This window comes from Thrips palmi, unplaced genomic scaffold, assembly GCF_012932325.1.
Source record: "Thrips palmi isolate BJ-2018 unplaced genomic scaffold, TpBJ-2018v1 HiC_scaffold_11, whole genome shotgun sequence".
In the NCBI taxonomy this organism is placed as follows: domain Eukaryota; kingdom Metazoa; phylum Arthropoda; class Insecta; order Thysanoptera; family Thripidae; genus Thrips; species Thrips palmi.
The window spans coordinates 5919851-5943038 of NW_023144622.1; the positions used below are offsets into that span (position 1 = coordinate 5919851).

A 23188-nucleotide genomic window follows, 5' to 3' on the forward strand; every position below is an offset into this window, starting at 1 on the left:
CGAAATTCGAAGGGCCGATTCAGTGCTCTCTCTCGCACTAGTGGGGTGTCTCCGCCTCGCAGGGGCGCGAGAGCGAGACGCGGTTTAGTGGCCCGGAAAGACGATCTGGTCCGCGTTAGCGAGGCGTGTGCTCTCCCGCGAGGATGAACTTGTAATACACGACAGCGCGTGCGTGGGCCCCGTGTGTGTCTGTGTGTGTGAGTGCGTGAGCACACTGTGTGTGTGAGAGTGCGTTTATGCGGGGGCCACCGAAAACTGGATATAAATAAGCCAGTGCTAATTATAATGGCTCGCGCGCAATAAAACGTTGTCCATCCTAATAACACCAACAGGAATGCGCGCGCGCATCCATGGCAGGGAGGGGGAGATCACGGCCCGACCGCCGCCGTGTGCGGTCCGACGGTCCGGTCCCTTTGCCTTTGGCTAATACGGTCGTCATCATGCAATATCGTCCCGCAGGCCGGGCAGGCCGAGGAAGGTAACAGGCTGATGACGTCCCGCGTGCAGCGCAGCACGCCGCGGTCAGCACGACGGCCGGGGCATGCCTATCCTAGAGGAAGAGCCCGAAGCCACACTGGAAAAAAAAATCCGCTTAGGTTACTACACTGAAACTGAGGAAAAACTTTTAATGAGACGTTTGTTCGTTTAATTTTTGTGATGTCTCTTCCGGTGGAGTGCATCAAGAACATTGTCATGAGGACATGTCGCCGTCGGCAACCCGGACGCCCTGGAGACCTTTAACGGGCAGTGCCGCCCCGTTGCCCCACTGCAAAGTTCACGCCCCGGGCCCCGAAAGGGGACCCGAAAGGGGGCCCGAAAGGTGAGGCCGGGCTTCTGCTCGGACCGTGCGGCAGGTCACGGCGTCGCGGCCGAAACTGGGCCACCGGACACACATTCACAGTCAAGGGCCCGGCCGGCCGAATCCGAACCGAGATTCCCATCCATATTCGAGGCGATCGACGGCGAAGTCGTCGCGTCGACGACGACACACCTTGCAACCTTGTGACTGTTTCACAAGGCGTTGGCCGGGCCGGGCGCGCGAGAGCCGCAGAGGTGTGGGCAAGTTGTAAAGTGCTGCGATTGGTTGAAAACAAACCCAGCAGCTGGCGTAGGTTCAAGCGGCTCGTTTGAATACTTGGCGGACGCCCAGAAGGGCGGCAGGGCGACGCTCTGCTCTGGCTGGAGGATCGAAAGTGAAGAAAGAAAGAGCACTTGTCCAAAGCCAGAGAGGGATGGACGCACCATTAGCAAATCGCAATCCATAAAGGAGGGGGAAGAGCAGCTCAAGTCGAAGAGGGCTTAAATTTCGGTGTGTGTTCGCCCGCCGTAAGCCGCGGGCCTCTGGGCAGCTTTCGGCGTGGAAGAGTGCCAGCACGCCGAAGGGCTCTAGGGGCGGCGAGGGATGGCAGGCAATAATTTAGAGCAAGGGGCAAAAAAAAAAATGAAATAAAAAATTTGGAGCGCGCGGCGGAGGATAGCATGGCGTCACCGATATATTGAAAGCGTCCAGACGCCTTTTCCGATGTTTCTACTCTAGTCACGTTTTTGAGGAGCGGCCCATAGGCAGCGCGAGAGGCGGCCTTCACCTTTTAAAAGGTATAGCGGACAAACCCGTGGCACTCGAAAAAAAGAAAAAAAAACATGAACATGCAAGTTAAAGCCAATACTGTTGGTATGCGTGAGGGTTGTGGGTTCAACGATTAATTAGAAGGGCTTGCTCGTTTGCTCGCCACCGCCACCCTCCTGCACCGCCTCCTCCATCGCCCTGCACAAACCGCCACCCCTCACCCACGCCCCGAGGCCCAGGACGCTGGATTTGCGTAATCAAATTAAGACTTCCCGAATAAAATCGTACATTTCGTCACGAACGTCATCGCCCTGGTTTTTTGATTAAATCAGCCAGGGCCTAGGGGGCTCGTTTGCGGGGTCAAAAAGTTAACTCAGAAAAAAATCCCTCGCGAAACGAATAATTCGCTGCGCGAGGGATGACTTTTCGTCGCTACACAATGTATTTTTGTGTATAGCAGCGAAGGCAATAAATCGCTGCGAAATTTCATTTCGGTCGCGGCCGTCGTATTGCCATTCTCTGCTTTCCTCGCAAATCATGGCGATGGCCGCTCTCCACGCAATTATGAGTCACCTCGGCACTGGAGGCTCCAGCCGCCCAGAGAGAGAGAGACAGAGAGAGACCGAGAAGGCTGCGGGCCGAGGGATTGAGACGTTGTATATCACAGTAATGAACCAGCCGGGCCGTGCCGAGCCGCGCCGGGAAGAAGTCAGCCTGCGAGGGTAGGCAAGCCCGCCGCGTAGCGATGCCGCATAGTTGCCTACCCTGCAGGCGTTTTTTCCTCCAAGGGAATGTTAAGGGTCCGCGGCAGTGCGACGAGGCAAAGCATTCCAAGCTTGAATTTATTTTATTATTTTTGGGGAGGCATTCCTTTTTGTGCCTTGCGCGAGGTGTGGCGTTCATATTCCCGGGGGAGACCTCAACGCGGACCGTCGTCGGTTCTTTGGGGCCTAAACGAGTCGGGAGTTCGGGAGAGGCACGGTGGTCCGAGCGCGACGGGCGAGACGACAGAGAGAAGGGAGGGGGGAGGTGCCCCGGGGGAACAGAGGGTCGCCGTCATCATAATCCACCCGCTGAATGCGCAAACTTCATTTACACTTCACCCCTTCCCTAATTAAAGTAATGAAAATGCACAAACTCGCGCGGCCGCGGTGAGACCAGAAAGACCAGCACAGCGAGGCCCTTCGGAGTGAGTGTACACTGTAGGCGGGCGAGCCACGACGGGATTACGGCCAGCTGTTTCCTAATTCTATTTGCTGTCGTCCTTGTTTTTTTTTTGTTTTTTGCGGCAGTGTAGTACCGCAGAGTGCCGCGCCGGAACCGCACTTTACTCGCGGCGTACTAGATGCTATCAATACACCGCGCTCACACACACGCGCACACTCACACACACACACACACGAGGCTATTTACGCGTTTAAGAAAAACAATTGCGTCATCGTCGAGGACGTGAACTTGTGTCATGGTTCATATGAGCTCGCGCGGAGGTCACGATCGTAGTGTACCTGGTCCAGGAGATTGCATCACACGGACACACACACACAAACACAGAGTGTCAGCTGGTGGTGGGGACCCGTTCTCCAGGCAAGGACATTGACTGCACGACAGTGAACACCGTATCGCCGAGAGAGAGCGCCGCCACCGCGCCCGCGTGAGTGTGTCGTACTTTTTTACATTCAGTACTTTTCGCCCCCGCAACTGGTTGAAAATAAATTGTTGTTTTTTTTTTGTCCTATCCGTAGTGATTTACATGCACCTAGGACGGCGGAGAGGAGGGCGGTGGCCGCCCAACGTGAAAAATTGAGGCAAATAAAAACCTTGTCACTCTGGAGTTTCTCGCAAGGATGCCTGGAGGCTTTTGTGGGGGTGAGGGGGTTGCGCCCCTGGACCATCATCCGTCACGGCCGCGCGCCAAAAGCACGCCCAGCGAAGGGCCGCGCGAAAGGGCCCGGCGAGGTGCGGAGCAATTTCCCCGCAGGTCGCAATGCATACAAGATGGGCTCCTTACCCGCCTTTTTACCCGCCAGCAGACGACGCACACACACTCACACGCACACACCCGCATCCGTGAGCACAGATTCATAAATGAGTAGCAGTGGCAGTAGTATGGGGCACCCATTCTCACACGCAGCCATCTTGGCACAGTAGTATGGGACACCCATTCTCACATGCAGCCATCTTGGCAGTAGTATGGGACACCCATTCTCACACGCAGCCATTTTGGCTGCCTTTTCGCGGGGCGAGTGCAACGCCTCCCTGTTCTCGAAACTACTGCTACTTCCACTACTACAACTACAAGCAACTCGCCTTGCGCAGCGCACGATCCGGCCGCCGAGACGCGGATGGCATTTCCGTTAAATGGGATGAGACAATCAATTATGCTTTTGGAAGGAGAGAGAGAGAGGCAAAGTTGGCTTTTGATGCCCGCCAGGCTGCTAACGCGCTGTGCCGACGCGTGCGTGGGCGGAGGGGAGGGGGAGAGGGGCGCAGAGGGGAAGGGGACACGAAAGAGTCGTTTCGGCGCCGCCAAACACATTAGCATAGCGCAAAAGTGGCCCCCGGGCGGGACAACAAGGTACAAACAAAAACAAAAACATAATTACGGGATGAGACTATGGCGGGCAAATGGCGGTAAAAAACGGAAGGCGGCAGCCAAGCAGCCCTCCCTCGAGGAAGAGAGCGTCTCGCAGTGTGCTTGCCGCGGGCCGCGAAGGCAGAAGGGTTGCTCGCCTGGCTGGAGCGGCTGGAGCCTCGCTGGACTCGCTGGAGCGCCAAGAACACGGAAAGCCCCTCACCGGGGGGTCTCGAACCCGGGTCGTCTCGCTCTCGGAAGGGCAAACATCCAACAGAAACACCTTACAATCCATTAAGCTTCCCCATAAACACGTTTAAACAAAAAGTAAAGCTACTACGGTAGTTGAACCATTTCGCAGACGACAACGCTACCAACTAGGTGCGGAATGTTTGCAGTTCGGGGCGACCCCTCGCGGCCCACCCCATTCATTCATGATTAACCCTCGGCTGGCCGAAGGCGGGGCCAGGGAAAGGGGTGGGGGAGACTCGGACGGAGACGGGGAAGCAAATTGGAAGAAAGTGTAAACTAGCGCGAACCGTGCTCCTGTCCCTCGCCGTGGTGCTGAATCAACTTGTCAAAATTTCGCACACATTCCGTTTCTCAGTTTGCCTTCTTTTTCCCTCGTTTCTGCCGCGGACGCGCTGCGCCTGTGCAAGCAGTGTGCTAGCAGGCGGGCCAACCCCGATGTGGAAGTGAATCTGAATGCGAACGCACGCCCCGCCGTCATCATGGCACTGTTTGCAGTTCGGTGCGCGGCACACAGTGTAGGGGCCGGCGGGGCCACACAGGGCTGCCACGCCCGCGGCGCTGGAAGTCTGATTCCGAGAGTCCGTCTCTCTCTGAAGCCTACCCGATGAGTGCGAGAGAAACAGAGCGACGAAACGACTCTGCTGCAGACGCCGCGACGCGGGGCTCTGAAGGCACCGAGCGCAAACACCAACACCGCACTTTCCGGGAACGGCTTGCGCACACACTGGTCACGGTTCGCGGCGTGGGCGGAGTCCGGAGCCTTTACGGGTTCGTGGTCTGGAACTCCGGGTTCGGGTTCGGTGGCCTCCGGCTCCGGGCTCCGCGCAGCGCCGGCGACACGCTGGAAGTGCCGGAGGGAAGACCGGCCCGTTCATGATGATTGATATTTCTCCAAGTTCCGGCCAACTGGAGGCGCAGTGCTGCCCCGCCAGCAAGGTGGGGGAGGGGAAGGGGAAGCGAGGGTGCCGAGGAAAGGGTCAAGCGGGCAAAGCGAGGCCAAAGAGAGGGAGGGGTGGGGGCGCACTGGCGAGCCAGCCCGAGTCCGGCTTCATCCTTCCTGCGGGCGTCACACGGTGGATTTATCCACTCTGATAGTGTGTGTGTGTGTGTGCCGGAGCGTTGCCTCGCCATATATATCCTGATCAGGGTGATCCCCTAATGGGATTAACCTGTCCCCGCCCTCGCGCGTCATCCCCGCACTGCGCACCTTGATCCCCGGCCACAACCCCACACTCACACATTCACACACTCAGTCACACACACACACACACACACACACACTCACACACAGAGACTGGGCAACCCCCTCCTGCAATGATAGCTGCAGCCATTTATTCGTCCCCACGGGAAATCCGGCGCACATATTTTTATTTTTTTCCGGTGCCGCGCGACGAAGTAATGTCCGCTGCCGTGGCGGCGTATCCGCACGACAAACCGACGACACGCCGAAACACGACGGCGTGTCTTTGCTGTCTGTCTGTCTGTCTGTCTGGTTGACTGGCTGGTTTGACACAAAGGGGTGGACAAGCCGAAACCAGCGGGCTGGAATATCAACAAGACTGGTGGTAATGTGCGACTGGCGTGCCAGACAATGAATCAGAGCAGTGCGGGGTGCCATCGACTGCGAATAGCGAACGTTCCGTCCGTCACTATTGCGAGTGATCGGTTGCCGAATCAAAAGGATACAAACATCAAAGATAACGTTAGCGTGCCGGTCGGCCCCCAAAAAAGATGATATCGTTAATTTTATTTGGCAGTGTACACAGATCTGCATCGAAGAGAGGACGGCAATTCGCACCAAGCGGGCCGCCGGCCAGACCCAAATCGACAATCCGTGTTATTCGCACGAGCGGCAGCCAGCCGCCAGACGGACGGACGGACAGACAGACAGGAGAGCGATAAAGCGAGTGGGCGACAACCCTCGCCGTGCTTGCTCTGCTGGAGCGGCGCGTTTTGGAGCGACTCTCGCGATTATCCGCCCTAGCGTGTAACGCGAAAAATCCAGCGCCGTCACATCGGGGGCGGGGCGGGGTGGGGCGGGGCGGGTGAAATAAAAATTGCGAGACCACACAGAGCAGTCTGACTGCTGGACATTCCAGGCCTGATGAATGGCAAGCTGCGGGGACGGACTCCAGCGCGCTCCAGCGCTGGAGAAGGGCGAAGGGAGGGGGCCTGCCCTGGCCGCCCTGGCCGCCCTGGAGGCTGGAGGTGGCCGGGGAGTGCCATGCCCCCGGACGGGCCGCGCGTTCGGCGCGTCGCAAACGGTTCCCTCCTTCCATTCCACCATTCCGCGTTCCCGACGGTCGGGCGGTCCCCGGCAGTCCCTGACTGCAGCCCCACGGTGCCGCCGGCCTGCGCCGCGCCGGCCCCTCCATTTTTGATCCGCCTTTTAAAAAGTCGGCGGAACGGGAGCATAATAGCGCCCGGCCGTTCCGCCGCTCTGCAATGGCTCTGCCATTGGGCCATTCGGACTGGGAGGGAACAGGTGGCGGCGCCAGAGTGTGAGTAACGCGGACGGCGCCCTCGTCGCTCTGTCTCTCTCGCACTCACGCGGCGCCCCGTAGACGTGCGAGAGAGACAGAGCGGCGCCCGGAAGCGGCCGCTGCCTTTGGCGCGAGGCGCCGCGCCGCAACGCCCCCGCCTTTGTCGATTAGAAGGAAATAAGTGAGAAAGTGAGAGAGAAAAAAATTCCAGCGGACTCGGTTTTTCTTTTTTTCCGGCGCCTTCCCTCTTGCCTTCCTGTCCCTTTCTCTCTCTCTCTCCTCGGGGGAGCGTCCCGTCCCGTCCACCGAACCGAACCCCATAATTTGCATACTTGAGCCGGCGCTTTATAGGAAAAGTCTTATCGTGCGGCGGCGCGCATACAACATCGTTCAAACTGCCGCCAAAAAATAATGGCGACCTAACGGCCCGGCTGGCCCGGCCGCGCGCGTGACTTCCGCAGGCTTGCCAACTCCGCGACCCGCGACGCACCTTCGGCGTCCTTCGGCGTCCTTCGGCCCCCGGCGAGCGGATTTTCGAGTATTCGGGGCGCTGCGGTGGCGGCCCTGCGTCGCCCTGCGTCGCCCTGCGCGGCCGAGCACAATATCAGATGCAAATCCGAAGGGGGCGGTGCCATGGTTCCGCCATGCTTCCAGGACGGCCAGGAGGGGCCCGGCCCGACCGGGCAGATGGCGCGCCACTGCCGCCACCGCGACGCGACGCACCGCAGGACCTGCAACGCAGCCTCCTCGGAGTCCCGGGGGATCATCCTGGATAAGACGCGCGCATAAAAAACCGGGACGCGGGGCGCGGCGGCCGAGACGCCGCCTTGTGGTAGTCTGATTCCTCTGTCTGTCTCTCTCGCACCCGTGCGGGCCCATGCGGGGCGCCCCGTGAGTGCGAGAGAGACGGCGCGTGGGAGGCACTCGGCGATACCGGCGCGAGTTCGCTTTTCGCGGTTTATTGATCGCGGAGGCGTACACCGGGCCGGCCACTTCGGCGGGCCGACGCGCCACCGCAAAAATGGTAAAACAACAACAAAAACGAAAGCAGGAGGCAAGTTTGTGAGAGAGGGTGCAGTGCCGCCATTAGAGCCCCGCCGACCGGAGCACAATGCGTAGCAGCAGCAATGTGCCCTCTCGATTGCACTGATTTGTTCACGGCGCGCTGCCGATGTAGCGCTCTCTCTCTCGCACTCGCGGGGCGTACCGCCGGGGGTGCGAGAGAGAGAGAGAGGCAAGGGGCTGAAGCCGCTCCACCCCGGTCGGCGGCACGTCGTGCACGTAGCGGCAGTCCCCCGTTCCGTTCCCCTGTTGCCTGCCTGCCTGCCTGCCTGCCTCCGGGCAGCCTGGCCCAGCCCGGCCGGGCACACAAACGATCCGCGGGGGCGGAACCGGCGCAAGACGAATAGCGAAGCAAGAAAGAAAGAGACGAAATCGAATAAGGCGCCGGCCACGGGGATTTCGCGGTGTACCCGCGGTGCTGCTGTCGTTGTATCACGCAAGAGGCGAGGGAAAAAGATAAGAAAAAGGACGAATTGAGAATTGAGTTCCAGCAAGCCGCGATCGCTGTTTACAGTGGGGTGCCCCCCGTCATCCTGTCACATCAGTGCAGTGTCTGCGGATCGCAGAGATGAGGAATGGGAAGGGGGTGGTTTGTCTGCCCGCTGCCCATTGCCCATTATGCCCCACGCAGACCGCATATGAATTACATCCCCCCTCTCTCTCTATTTGTATGTGTCCTCGTCTAGCCCTGCCGCGCGTTGTGCAAGGGAAGTCCCCCGGAACGTCGCACAACGGGAAGCGGAAATCGAAAAACAACGGTCCCGGGTTCGACTCCCCTCGCCGCCCTGCTGGCCATTATTTAGTGGATGCAAATGCGGCATGGCCGGCCGCTCCACGCTCCCTGCCGGACAGCTCTGCCTCTCTCGCACCCCTCCGCCCAGTCCGCTAAACCCTGGACCCCACCGGCCGGCCGCCAGCCTGGGGGCGAGGGCCGGGCAGAGCGGGCAGGCAACCCGGACACGGCTGCCAACTGCAACTTCCTCCACCGCGGCGGCAGCGGTCCGGCCAGTCCAACCCCTGCCAAGGCGATGCCCGTCCTGTTCTGGATCCTTATCAAGACCACGCCCCCGGCGCGCTGACGAGCCTCACGTCCAAGTCGCTGCTTCGCTCCCCCTGAGCCCCTCTGAGCCCCAGGTCGCCGAGGGCCCCGCCGGGGGCGAGGCGCCAACGGCACGCCAACGGCACGCCCACGGCACGCCAACGGCACGCCCAGGTGTGTCCAGCATCTTTTCTGCATGAGCGAGGGAGGCGCCCTCCGAGGCCGCCGTCGGCACCTCCCCGGGGAGTAGCCGGTCTCCGGGGAGACGCCGCCGGGGATGGAAAAGTTTTGTGTACGCTCATCGAAAGTGTTTGGCCGGGACACGCGCCGCGGGATTAGGGCGAGAACGGTGCTCTGTCTCTCTCGCACGCCGGCGGACCTCCCCCACGAGTGCGAGAGAGACAGAGCGAGTCTGGCGCCGGCGAGCCGCAAGGATTTGCAAAGCAGTTTGCCCGCGCCTCATCGGCCTGGCCGCAGAAACAAAGGGGGCTGATACGGCGGAACGGCAAACGAAGAGAGAGAGAGTAAAAACTTGGTAAACAATTCATTTACTGCCGCCACGCGCCACGCGTGCGCCGTAGTGCCCTGCCGTTGTCGTCGTCGTTGTTGTTGTTGTGTTGTTGTTGTTGTTGTTGTTGTTGTTGAGGGGAGTGGCCGCGCACGTGTCACGGGGCAGCGCGACCGCGGCCAGCACACGTGGCGGGCACACCGCGAAATCCCTTTGTTGCCGCTCGCAGTAAGAAGGAAGGACGTGCAGAAAAACAAACAACAAGAGCAAAGAAAAGAAAAAAAATATGCGCGAGAAATGATTGAACTGGCGTTATGCATGCATGCGGCAGCGTGGCACCACACTGCAGGTGGAACGTAACGCACTGTGCAGGCCGTTACAGGTGTAGCATGCATTTCGGTGGAAAGCCGGCGCGCGCAACACACAGCAAAAAACAAAAATAAAACACACACACACACACACACACACACTATTGTCACATGCACATCAGCAGGTCATAACACCGCGCGTTGCAGGAATAAAAATTGCCCAGCGGTCCCCCTTTGCCCTTTGTGTATGAGTGTGTGTGTGTGTGTGTGTGTGTCTGTATCGGTGTGTCTGTCTGGCAACAACGCCACCCTCTCCACCGCAAAAGTCGCACAAGTGCCGCCCTCTCCGTGTACATCCGTACCCTCCCCCTCCCCCTTCCCTCTTTCCTGTGCTGGAAGCACAATAAGAGTGCGGCATTTTAGTTTTTCCCGCCCCCACCCACGCAGACACTCGCATGCACACACACACACTCCCACACACACCAAAAATGAGGTGGCTAAATGGGGGTTGCACTGTAACGCGCCGTCTAACCCGCGTGATGTAGAGGGGTGGGGTGGGGCGGGCTGCCCGAAGAAAGGGCGTAGTGGCACGGGGACTGCTTGGAGCGGAGCAGGGCACAGAGATTTGTGCGCCACCTGTGCATCCGACTAGAGAGGGCACTCACCGCAGTATGTCTGTCTGTGTGCTTTCTCTCTCTCTCTCTCTTCCTCTCTCTCTCCTCTCCTCTCTCTCTTCTGTGTGCGTGCGAGGGGGGTGGGGCTAACAAGAAGCGGCGAGATTGCCTCCAGGAGGTACATGTTCCACATACAGTGTGGCGGCAGCACTCCGTGAGGGGCGGAGGGCGGACCGGACTAGACCCCGGAGCGGCCGGAGCGGAAGGCAAGGGCTGGCACTGGATAAGCAGGGGCGGGGCGGGGCGGGGCGGGGTGGGGGAAGCATCGCGATACAAGATCGGCCGGCAAGTGGCGCGGAAGGTGCAGATGTTGCCGCTATCATCAAGGAGCAGGCTAGCAGTGTAGCAGGCTAGGCTCCAGCGCTCCAGCATAGCGCGTGCTGTCATTCGCACCCCCATTCCGGCGGGGCGGGGCGGGGCGGGCAATTCGAGAACACGGCGCCGGCGGCTGCTTCCCACCACCAGCGCTACGCCCTACGGTGGGGCCACGGCGGGGCTGCAGCGTGGCAGCTCACAAAGTATGTGCCGCAGCTGGTGGGGTCAGCGCGGGGGCGGCTGGAGTCTGCTGGAGTCTGCTGGAGGGCGTTGGCCGCGCTCCGGGGGCAGTTTGTCCAGGCGGAGCGGAGGGAGGGGAAGAGATGCGCTCATGGCGGTCGACCCCGCGCGACCCTGCGGTCTGCAACCCTCCCTCTCTCTTTGTCTCTCTCGCAGAACTCACGGCCGGCTTTTCAAACCGCCATCCAGGCTGACTCCGGACGGGGCTTTCGTCGCTCTGTCTCTCTCGCACCCCTACGGCGCGCCCCGTGAGTGCGAGAGAGACGAACGCGCTGTTCGTAATCAGCCTGCCGGACCGCTAATTAGGCTCGTCTTTGGAGAGCTGGAGCTGGAAGTACACCCCCTCCCACCCCCTTACCGCTCTGCCCATAAATCGCCCCCCTGCCACTTCCTCGATGAAATACCCCTCCCCCGCCCCCACTTTCCCCGCATCACAGAATGAGGGACAGATTAAAAGTTAAACGCGTCGCTCACTCCCCCCCTCCCCTTCCTCTCCCCGCTTCCCTGACGCAGTAATATTTCAATATCGTCTGGCCGCCTCCCTCGCACCTCTCCGGCGCCGAAAGTGAAAGTGCGCTCCCCCCCCCCCTCCCCCTCTCACACTGCGCCATGCCGCCAACCCTCGCTCTGCACCAGCCGTATGTTGTGCCCTCCAAAGTGATTCCCCCAGTGGCGTACGGTTCTGCGACCTCCCAAGGACCTCCCCGTTCCCCCCCCCTTGCAGGACAGGAATCGGGAAACGCCAGTTCTTGTTTTCCGCTTCCCTTATCTTTTTAAGTTTTTATTAGATCCTCTGTTGACTTTTTCATTTTCTCCAGTTGCTTTTCCATTGTTCTCCAGTAGTATAGTGGGTGAAATTTCTTACAGTGTCGACGGGGTTGCACACCTCAGCGCGTTAAGGAGCGAGAGAGACAGAGCGATGAAAACGACTGTCGGTTCGAGTCCGCCTGCGAAAGGCGGGGTAGGCCGCACCGCAAGACACTCGTGCCTGGCGGGCCGGCCCAGCGCGCAGGCGCTCGCCCCGCTGCCGGTTCCTGCGTCTGTCTCTCTCTCTCTCTCTCTCTCGCACCCCTGGCGGACTCACTGAGTGTGTGAGAGAGAGGGGGGCCTGCTGCACTGTAGCATCCGCGACCGCGGCACTGTAAGCGGCGCCGGGATGACAAAGCGGTCATTACCGTACACGAGATTATGCAGGCAGACAGAGACAGACTGATGCTACAGCTCATCAAGTGGGAGCGCGTGCGAGACAGAGAGAGAGAGAGAGAGAGAGAGAGAGAGAGAGAGAGAGAGAGAGAGAGAGAGAGAGAGAGGGGAGAGAGAGAGAGGAGGAAGAAGGAGAGGAGTAGGGGAGCGGGGGCCACGCGAAGTGCCATCCGTCTGTATGGGAGCGGGGCCACGCGGCGTTTTGGTCTCCAGGACGCGCGGCGACGCTAGGCGACGCTGGGACAATGCTCGGCCGGCCCGGGCAGCCTTTGTGGTGTCGCCGCCGACCGGAATTAGATTCAAACTACTCCGCCGCGCCGCGCCTTGCCACTCCCACGACACCTACAACGAAGCGAGCAAGTCGTCGGGGCGCGAGGCGCGGGGCGCGGGGCCTACACTCTATACGTGACAGGTTCGCGAATACATTATCCCGCGCGTTGTCATGGCAACGGGACACGGCGGCCCGAATGAGCCGCGTCTCCATCATCGCCGTGGTGTCGGAGGAGGAGGCAGCGCGTCATCGACGAGGCGCGACGGGGAATCGGAAAAGTAAAAATAAAACAAAAAATAATAAAACATGCTCGAAGCTCATCGCCCTCGCGGCGCGACGACGCCTTGTCGATTGGAAGCAGAGAAGGGCTTGTTCCTGGTCCTGAGGGACTCCACCATGCGCAAAAAATGAAAAAAAGTGCCCGGCTGCAATTTTTGCAACGCACCCACCCTTGGCAAGGCAAAACAAACAAAAGTAAAAAACCGGCGAAAAATTGTTTTGCGGTCTATCGCGCCATGCCGCGTTGCTCGACTCGCGAAGTGACGCCGTAACCCTGACCGTGACAAAGAGCGGACAGGACGGCGATGACGCCGCCCGCAGGCCCGCTCTGTCTGTCTCTCTCGCACGCGTGGCGCGCGCCGCAGGGGTGCGAGAGAGACAGACCAGAGCGACGCGGGCAATTGTTCGGACTCGGCCTGCTGCATCAGTTTATGGCGTCCTTGCGACACGAGCGTGATCGTGCGCCCCGCCCCGCCCCGCCCCGCCCCGCCCCGCCCCGCCCCGCCCCGCCACGGTCGTAAGCGCCCCGGGGGGCGGCCAGCCCACCACAGCGCCCAGGTCACTATCGCGCGTGCGTTGCGCGAAAAGGACGCAGCGCAGCCGCGACGCGCTCACTGGAGTTCGTCTCCCCCGCCGCGGCCGCCGCCGGGTCACTGTCACTGCTGTCGCTGCACTGCAAAAGACTCGGCCCGAATAACGGTTACGACCACTCGTCATTTCTTAAGGGCCGTTTGCGCTTTTACTTGGGCGCCGCCGTTTCATAGTGTAGGCGGCTTGAGGGGCGTCATTTGGGGGTCCGCTGCTACTGCACTGGGTGGGAGAGGCCGCCCAGGTGCGCCAACAACAACAACACCACTCGGGCACCGCATCGCTGGGTGCATTATGGTGCGGCCCGTGGGTTGGCGGCAATGCACGGCAACGCCGATCGCCGCGGAATGCCGCCATCTTGTTGTTGTTGTTTTCGTTGTTGTAGACGATTCCGTGGCCACCGGCCAGGCCGCGCCCCCCCTCATTATTCGCAGCTGGGCCGACGGGCCGCCACTCCGACACGACGGCGATTATCATTGTGGTTATTCGCAGTCGCCACACAGTGTGCCACGCAGCGTGCCACACACGCCGCCGCGGCGAACAGCCTCGTTTTCCTGCTTTTTCCGAATCGCGGCTCGGGGCGCCCAACCGCTTGTCTCTCTCACACTAACGGGACGCGCCATGAGTGCGAGAGAGACGGCGCTCAGTCCGCTGGGCCGGCTGGCTGGTTCGCTTCGAGTCGGCGGCCACCTGGGCGGCGGTTAGTTAAATCCTTGGACCGGATCAGCCCGGCGCTAGCGCTAGCGCGTTTGCGTGCCGACGAGCCCGTAGCTCCGTCTCGCTCGCACCCTCGCACTCGCGGACGGCGGCGAGAGAGACAGACAGCGAAGGAGGGGGGCCGAAGGGAACGCCACAAAGCGGTCCGGGCTGAAGAAGCTCCTGGAGACGGAAGCGGCGACGCTAGAGGGCCCTAGGGCACATGGCGGCCAGCGCGACCAGCAAGCCCGCGAGTCTTCTTCGCCATTCGCCCATTCACATCCTGGGCGCGACCGCATTCACACTCACACACACACACACACACACTCGCCATTCAGCCGCGGGCCAAAACGTCGCCGCATGGAAAGCCTTCCCCCTCCCCTCCCCCGCCGCGGCCGCGGTATATCCTCCAGAATGACGCGAAAAACGCTTTGGAGGTCGGCCGGCGCGGAATCTCGAATCGTCAGCACTGCCGCGAGCACACACACACTCACACACACAGACACGGATACACTCACACACACGCAGCTCGCCACGATAGTTAGGCCCCGGCGGTCGGCGTGGCGGTGGCGGCGCCGCGGTAGTCCGCCGCGGTGCAACACACGCCGTGTTAGTGTTGTTGTTGTTTTTGTTGTCGTTGCGTGCTGCATTCCCTGCCAGTCACGTCTCAGTCAAACGCCGCGCGAGACGTTCGTAGTCGCCATCGTCGACGTCGTGCTACATGCTGCACGAACACACACCTCTCCGAACGGAACGGAACGGAACCCCGCAAGGGCGGCAGGCAGGGCCTAACTCACTTCCACGGTGGTCGTGACCGAAACTTCGAGGGGGAAAGAAATAAAAACTTTGGCTCGCGTGAGTGTGAATGTTTGTGTGAGCGTGTTGGTGAGCGCCACGATAACCCACAAAGAGCACTCACTGCAGTGTTATCAGCAGCACCGCGCCGCCCACGCCGCGTCGAACACTTTGCGCGCACCTGGTCAACAGCAAGCAGAGCGCCGGGCAGGGCAGTGCATTCCGACCGCCGAATTTCGAGAACGATTCGCCACAATGTCGGCCGATTGCACGGATGCAGCTGCGTGCTGGCGACAGTCCTACAGTGGCCCGGCCGCATTATTCACACGCAGGCTCACTATTCGCAGCGGAATTATTCACCAGCCGAAGGGGAGGCCGCTTCGGTCTGGGCCGCGCTGATTCGCCGCGCCGCTGCGCCCACACCGCTTTCTGTCTCTCTCGCACTCGTGGGCCGTGCCGGCCGTGCCGCAGGGGTGCGAGAGAGACAGAGCGACTGTGCGGAATCGGTCTGCGGGGTGGCGCGTTGGGGCCGCCACGCTTGTCTGCGCTTGTCAGCCGACCGAACTGTCAATAATGCCCTTTCCCCCTCCAAACGCACGCACTGATTTTTAATTAAATTTTAAAGAAAAAGAACACCTTTCCCCCGGTTGAGACGCAATTTCTTTCCGCGCCACACACAAAGAATGACATTTTAGCGGCCCTTGTCGAACGGCCTGAGCCAGCGAGTGCCCCCCCCCCCCCGGCAGGCTTGTTGTTATGCATGCATTCTGCGGCCTGGATCACTGCGTTCAACGCGTCAACTGTTCGACAAATCCTGCCGCCCGGCACACACGCACACACGCTCGAACGAGAATGCAAATAATTTATAACCGCACTGTGGTCCGCTTCGGACACTGCTGCACTGGGCGGCGCGAAATGGATTCGCATGGGCAAATGGAGAATGGAACCCACTGCAGCAGTGTGGCGGCTGTGCTCTTCTTACTGCGGCTGCAAAAGTCTAGAGTTCGAATCCCCGCATAATTATTTTTTTTTAAATTTTTTTTTTTTTTTTTTTTTAAAAAAATTTTTAAATTTTTTTAAAATTTTTTTTTCAGATTTTTTGACTGCTACTGCACTCTGAAGACCAGCAGCCTCGCCCCGTGCCTCGACACTGCCCGCTGCGCGAGCTGAGCCGACAGATTCGCGCTGCTCCGCGGTGCACTCCGACTTGGGCACGGGCCGCCTTGCCTTCGCCTTCGCCGTGCCTCGGGGCTCGCGGCCGCCAACCGCCAGCCGCCATCGCCGTGCCCTGATGACGGCGCACCAAAGGCCGACGACGACGGCCGACGTGGTGGACACGTCCGCAAAACGACACAACGGCGCGACTCGGCGCCGCGCTCTGCAGTTATGTGCTTTTCGCCGATCTGTCTATCTTTGTCTCAGCCACGCGGGGCGGGGCGCCCCAAGCGAGCGAGAGAGACGAAAGCACTGTTCAGTGTATCGGCGCCGCTGTGACGTTCGAACACCTGCACCGCCTGCACCGCCTGGAAGCTGGTCACGTGGTCGCCACGGCGCTGGGAGATACACTGAGGGGACCCCTTGCTGCTCAGCGACGCCAATTAAAATAAGAGAGAGGAAAAACAAAAGATTTGGAGCAGTGTACAAAGGGCCTTGCTACACGGCTCGACATTGTCTCTCCGTCTCTCTCTTCCTCTCTAGCCAATGGCGCCCCGAGGCGCGGCGCCGGCTGCATGGCGGCTGGCTAAGACTCCGAGCGGCGCTGTCTCTCTCGCACCGCTGCGGGGCGACCCAGCCGGACCCAGCAGTGCGAGAGAGACGGAGCGACGGCAGCCCGCGGGCAGCATCTGGACGCCAATTCGCAGCCCCTTCCCTCTCATTGATTGGAGTGGCCACTGCATGAATAGCGCCACCATTTCATTTCGGGCGATAAAAGCTTTCGGATCGAGATGCCAAAAAGAGGACGCGTTTGTTGTTCTCGGCGATTGCTCCGTTCGCCAAACGACTGGAGCCATTCAGTGTCCAATGCATGGTCGCGTCAACGTCAGTGGCAAAGTGAGGAGTTTTTAGAGGACAATTGTCTTTCCCGCCCGGTCCCTCCCTTTTTTTTCACTTTCCTTCGCCCTTCGCTCTTCCGAGGGCAAAAGCGGCGACATCAACCCTGCGGCCCGCCCGGCCCGCCCGGCCCTCTTGGCGGTGGAGCGGACGCCCTCTGCTTTTGATCTCGTTTGCGAGTGTATGCGAGGCTGCGTGTCGACGTGGTGGTGGCAGTGCCTGGCAGTGCGTACACCCCCCGCGCTCCAGTCGCTCCAGCTCCAGCACGGCGTCCCTCAGGTCCTCCCCACGGGGCGTAGCGGCCCGCCGGTCCGTGGCGCCCACCGCTGCACCCCTCTCTCTCGCTCCGCTGTCAACGGCCAGGCGCGGGCCATGTTTCTCTCTCCCCTCCACGCCCACCTCCGTCCGCCGAAAACATCCCCTTGCCGTGCCGCGCCGGCGGTGACTCCCCGAGGGAGGAAGGAAGGAAGCAGTGAAAGCATCAAAGAAGCTCGCCAGCCTGCCTGCTGGAGACTCATTTCTTGTCTCTCTCGCACTCGTGGGGCGTGCCGTCGCGGTGCGAGAGAGACAGAGCGACGGCTGGCGGCAGCAAGTGCGAGCGCAAACCGGGCACAGCCAGTCTGTTGCTCATCAGGGGCCAAAGGAAAAGGACCGCCAGAGACCGAGCAGAGACTTCATCAAGCAGTGCCGGTGCGATAACCAGAGATAATCACCGCCTACTTGGGACGCGAGGACAGTCCGCGGCGCCTCCGCAAACAGGCATGCCTGTCGGGAAGACGACAAAATTTCGTCTTGCAATAAGTTCCTAATACGACAGTGTACCGCACCTGACAGAATAAAATACTCGCGCTGGCGGTAACGCTCACGCTATCGACTGCAGTCCTGTGCATGTGTGTGCGTGCGTGTGTGTTTGTCCAGTTAGCCGCTCCACGTATCGAAGTGGGTAGCGTGATTTACATGAGCCCCGGGCGTGGCACGTTCGCGTTGACTGACTGGGGTCGTGTTACGGTGTGCCGCGCGGCGCGGCGGCTCCAAATTTATTTTTTCCTCGGGAATATTGCGTCGCCGGGGGCGGCCCGGGGGTGGGCCGGGCCGGGGTGATGATGAGGCCCCCCTATGCGGCGGCACGCGGCTGGCTGGAGCACGCCGTCGACACGGGGAAGGCGACGCGGCTGTAAAGCGGCGCGCGACGCAGCCGTCGCCAACTTGGCCAAGTTCCTCAACACCTCTCCCCGCCCCGCGCCGCGCCGCCCTAAGCCAGTGCGGGGCCCTTGTGAGCCCCTGCAGGCCCGCTGCGGTTAAGTCCGAACCGGAGTCCCGCCCCGCCCGAACAAGGCTTTCGTCGCGCTGTCTCTCTCGCACCCCTACGCCCTACGGCACGCCGCCTGAGAGCGAGAGAGACAGCGCGACGGGGCGCCCTTCGGCATCGGCCTGCAGAGCGAGCAGAGCGTGCAGAGCCCCCGGAGGACGACGGTCCCCCGGAATCGGCCGACGACGGCCAATCTAGCTGAAATATCACCCGGGAAAAAGCCGGGGCCGGGCCGGCGAGCCGCGGCGCACCGCAGCGGTCTGTCTCTCTCGCACTCATGGGGCTCCATGCCGGTGCGAGAGAGACAGACCGAGGGCGACGCCGGAGGGTCCGGGAGGCGTACTGTACCGCACGGTGGGCTTATGAGAGGCCAGAGGCACCGCACCGCACAGCTCCAGCTCCAGCGACTCCAGCGGGGCGGGGAAATTATTTCGGGGCGTCGCCAAGTCGAGAAGGGACCGGGGTTGTAATCCGAGAGAGGGTCCCGGAGGCGCCGGGGAGGTAGGCAGCCCATCCGACGACTCGGCACTTGAAAACTCGAGAGGCTGGACCACCAATGATATCGTGTGCCACTTCGGTAGGCACTGCCATGCAAAGCGTACTAGTCCGGCGAGAGCCCTGATTTCGCCATATCTCCTCGCCATTGCCATCGCGCGATGCAGGTAGTACAGTGGACACTGGCGCCTTCGCCGGGCGTCCCGCATAGGTGCGAGAGAGAGAGAGATGGCGCGCGGAAAGCGAAGAGGAGCGACTCACTTTGGCTCCTGTTCTTGGGCTTGAGCTTGCTGCCGCTCTTGCCCATGGTTGGCGCTGTTCGTTGGCTTGTCGGTGAGAGTCGAGTCCGGGAGTACGGAAGTCTGGGAGTCCGGCAGTCGGCAGGCCCCGCTCAAAGTCGGGCCATTCGCTGGCCTTCCCCGGGACGACTTGCAGCACTGCAGAAGGGTGTCTTGTCTTCGGGGAACCGAGACCGGCACTGTCGATGCGAAGCGCACGGCGCGACCACCGCGGAGCTGAGGAGGTTCGCGAACTACAAGACGACGCGACGCTACGCCGCGGGGCGCACCGCGGACAGGACGCGAGCACGGCAACGGGCACACCCGCGCCGCAGAGCCAAGGAGACTGACTGACTGAGGCGGCGCGGCGGCGCGGCCGCCGGGGCGCTGCGGCGTGGTGGGCCTCCGGTGGGGCGGGCGCGGAGGTGGAGGGGCGGGGTGCGGTGGGGTGGGCGGAGCAGGGGCGTAAACACGCCGCGTCGCACCGCGCACCGCTCAACTTGCCTTCCCACCCTAAGGACCAGCGTTCGAATCCCAGCATTTCTTCACTTTTCTCAAAAGCCAGTGTACTATGATCTCAGGGATATTTTCGGGGATACTTAATAACACAAGCCAAGTCTCACAAAGTCCTTTTAAGAGGAGATTTTATTAATTGAATATTAATTCGGTACGGTGTCACATCCAACATTACTTCTTTCGGGAAATTGTTCAGATCTCCACCATGAGTAAATAATTTGACGAAATACAAAGCATAACAACTATGTCAACATTTAAATTGTGATACAATTAAAATTACATCAAGAACTATAGTATGTACATTGAACAAGGAAAAGACTCAGCACTTTTATTATTATGTATATGTGACCACTCTCAAAGCCTTTCAGAATAGGAGAACACAACAAAATCACAATAATAAAGAAAGAAAAAAACACAGGCAAGGATGGGAGGAGTGTGTCACTTAGATTGGACAGCTTGAGTATAAATAAACAAAACGAATGAAACACCAATCTACTTAGCTCTGCAAATGATTAATCAAACAACATCGACCCCACCACTACTGCTGTTCCCCGGAGTTACTGAGGTCTCCTCGCCCTGTCCGCTGTCCCGTTGTAGGCTCTGCAACATCAACAAAAACACCCGTAAAAATCGCAGAAAACCAAAACCTTCAAGCAGTTGCAAAATAGCCAACTTTGTGGGAAGAAGGAAACAGATTCATTGTTCACTGAAATGGCCTAGCCAAGTGCGACTTCAATTTCTTGTGGAATTCTAGCAACTACAGAAGTGATGTATGAAAACTACCAGTGCCTTTAAATGTAACAACATAAATATAAGGTAAAAGAATGCCAGAAATTACCACTTTGAACGGCATCTCCAGCCTGGCCATTGTCACGGCCTGAAGTACTCTGAAACACACACCATTGACAGCATATTTTATTTATTTTTTTCTTCATTCATAGAATGACTGCACGACACTGGGCTCAAACAGCAGCAACACATTGAAATAGCACTTCAGCACATTTACTTCTGATCTATTGGGTGGTAAAGCAGGCACAACAAAAAGTATAACTTCAATTCACCTTAACATGAATGTGATTCTTTAGCATTGCTGAACGAAGGATGAGCATTCTTGTGCGGCGTTGATATTCCTGGCCCATCATGATTGACCTCTCAAAAGTAGTGCTTCTTTGATCTGCATCCTTGGCATACAAAATCTAGACAAAGATACAAGAAAAAGTTGCAGTAGAAATTCAAGTGACATTAAAAGAGATCTAATAGTAAGCAAGTCATAAAATGTGTACCAACCTTATTGTGGGAATCAATCCTAGCTTGAATTTGTCCATCCAAAATAAGTTGCATCAATTCATCTTCTAAAGCATGTACAGATGTATTTAATGCACTTGCCATCTTACGCATATCAGCTGAAAGATACGGGCTGAAAGGAAAGAATGTTTATTCCAAATTCAAAAATAATGAATTTTTAAAATGGTAAAAAAGAGAACTGAGCCTTACCTAAAATATTGGATTAATGCTCTATTACGAATTTGAGAGTACAGTGTGTTGACATGAGGAGCTATATACATGTCCAGCAAAAGATTCTCCTGGGAATCAAAAGTAAAAGAAACTTTGTAATTTTCTTAGGACTTGTAAATAAATCTTTATCAGCAATTGCAAAAATTCCATACCTTGATTTCATCTAGAAGTTTAAGACATGAGGCATATTTGGATTCATAGAATTTGAAAATGATGTCACGCAACTGGGGCTCTAACTCCAGGAACAGCTTAAATGAACTAGAGAGAAAGAGGACAACACTTATAACAATTGATATCCAATTGATAATTTGCTTTTATCTTAAAATGGAAATCTCATTTCTTTACCTGCTGAAGATAACATTTTTCTTAAGTTCATTTCGATCATATGTAGCAAGAGCACAGAGCCCTCCATACATAGCTACATTATTGGGAGATAAGAGTTCAGGAAAATCACAGTGATCAAGGTTTGCTTGCAAGAATTGCTTGGCTGCCGCTTTGTACATCTTGGTGGCAAGGTGTGCTAGTCCAGCAGCACACTTCAGTCGTGTCATTATTGTTTGATTGCTACTGTCTTTACCATGAACCTAGATTGTGAACACAAAATCAAATAGGTTACAGAAAATGGAAAAATCACTCAAAGCAATTCTAGACATAATAATAACTTTACACTAACCTCTGAGAAATCAGGGGTTGCCTCTGCTTTGTTGATGAAACTAAGAACATGAGACCAGTTCTTCAGATAGACACTGACCTACAACATGAAGGTACAAAACACACATTACAAAACAGAAATCCAACACAGGCAAGAAACCACAGAAAGATAGAGCAAATTTTCACCTTAATAACATTCAAGCACATATTGACAACGTGTTTGCCTGAGGTACAGTAGTCACGAGCTCGAGAATAGCATTTCAAAGCATTAGACAGATCACCACAGTCCAAATAGTGATCACCTAAATCATCATGACCTCTCCGTATGCTTTCTTTGATGGAATTACTTTTGTAATTTTTAAGGTCAGTATCCAACTTCTCCAATTTTAATGCAGCTTTTTTAGATTTGGACTCCACCCAATGAATGTCAAAAGCAGGAATGTCTTGTGATGTTGATTGAGCACCCCCTCCAGCCACATCAGGCAGGTTTGTGGTAGCATTTGAGCTGCAAAACGGTCGATAACATACAATAAAGTGAGAATACACAGTTGAAATTGAACAATCTTGACAATGTCACAAATCTATATTTAGGTACATACCCAATTGATTCCTGAAGTTTCTTATGTAATTGCTGATACAGGGTGACATTGTACGTGCCCATGACATACTGAATGGCCATCTTGAGGGCTTCTACTCTCATGGAAGGGCAATGAGTCGCAATAAACATCAAACGATGTAGCCTAGCTAAACTTTTGTAACTATTTGCATAAGTTTCCAGATCCTAGAGAAAAACACAAATAATTGGATTGATTAAACTTGATTATGAAGCTTAAAGGTGAAAGATTAAAAAATTATTGGTAGTAAAAAGTAACAAACCAAAGTGGGGTTTCTGACAATGTAAAATTCCTCTTCGTTGGAATTGTCATTGTCTTCTGGAGGTGCGTCCACCTGCATGGGTTCAACTCCTCCCTGAGGAAAATGAAGAGGAAATGATAAAACACAATCTAAATGAGTTCATCCTCGGAAATCAATGATAGAGGCGACAACATCGATTAAGCAGACACAAAGCCCGGCTAAGTGGAGGTTAGGATTTACAAGTTCAGGCATTTAATCGATGAACCCACAAGCCATCAAATTTAAATGAAACAAAATCAAAACAAAGGCGAACCGAAGTAATTAACAAGGTAGTAATAACAGTAGAAATTAGGCGTGGGAAATATTTATTTACCTGATAAGCCATTGGTTGCATTTGAGGCAGCGTCATCAAATCAAATGTGTCAACATGTAATGTTGATTCAATTTCCAATTGCAAGATTTCTCTAGGGCTGGACACTAGCACACTGCCGTACAAACGAATCGCATTGCCAAAATGAAACAAATCAGCCTCTGAACGGCAGAGCCGGAATCTTCATGTCAAGGCTCCAAAGCAGCAAGCAGCGAAAACAGTGCAAGGTTGCGTGCGGGAGGTTAGGAAGGCTCTTATTCAAACGCAGCTCCAAAACAAAAGAAGGCTCAGCGCT

At 57.3% G+C, this 23188-nt stretch overlaps 2 protein-coding genes across 3 annotated transcripts in view; both read right to left on the reverse strand.

Annotated features, from left to right (window-relative positions):
- Positions 1–19323, reverse strand: part of LOC117639697 (breast cancer anti-estrogen resistance protein 3 homolog) — a 48157-nt gene extending 28834 nt beyond the window's left edge. The window contains 1 exon segment of the mRNA XM_034375573.1: positions 18970–19323. Within this exon segment, the coding sequence (XP_034231464.1) occupies positions 18970–19015 (46 nt within the window). The 5' untranslated portion in view covers positions 19016–19323.
- Positions 19324–19605: 282 nt separating this feature from the next.
- LOC117639563 (COP9 signalosome complex subunit 1) lies at positions 19606–23150 on the reverse strand. Of its 2 annotated transcripts, XM_034375358.1 has the most exons (12): positions 22897–22932; positions 22545–22637; positions 22268–22449; positions 21855–22173; positions 21691–21768; positions 21363–21601; positions 21170–21275; positions 20997–21085; positions 20790–20919; positions 20564–20698; positions 20341–20389; positions 19606–20102 (listed from the first exon to the last, which is right to left on the reverse strand). In XM_034375358.1, the coding sequence occupies exons 1-12, from the start codon at positions 22930–22932 to the stop codon at positions 20041–20043; spliced, it is 1518 nt and encodes a 505-aa protein (XP_034231249.1). In that variant the 3' UTR covers positions 19606–20040. The 2 variants fall into 2 exon arrangements, with proteins under 2 accessions (XP_034231249.1, XP_034231250.1); XM_034375359.1 differs by lacking the exon at positions 20341–20389 and having other exon boundaries at positions 22897–23150.
- Positions 23151–23188: the final 38 nt, after the last annotated feature.

Bases quoted from the DNA above. Each gene is read 5' to 3' on its own strand.
- LOC117639563 (XM_034375358.1), bottom strand. From the start codon at position 22,932: ATGACGCTGCCTCAAATGCAACCAATGGCTTATCAG. The intron at 21,086-21,169 runs GTATGGAATTTT...TTTGATTCCCAG, and splicing joins AACTTCTAGATGAAATCAAG to GAGAATCTTTTGCTGGACAT. The intron at 20,920-20,996 runs GTAAGGCTCAGT...CTTTCCTTTCAG, and splicing joins GCATTAATCCAATATTTTAG to CCCGTATCTTTCAGCTGATA.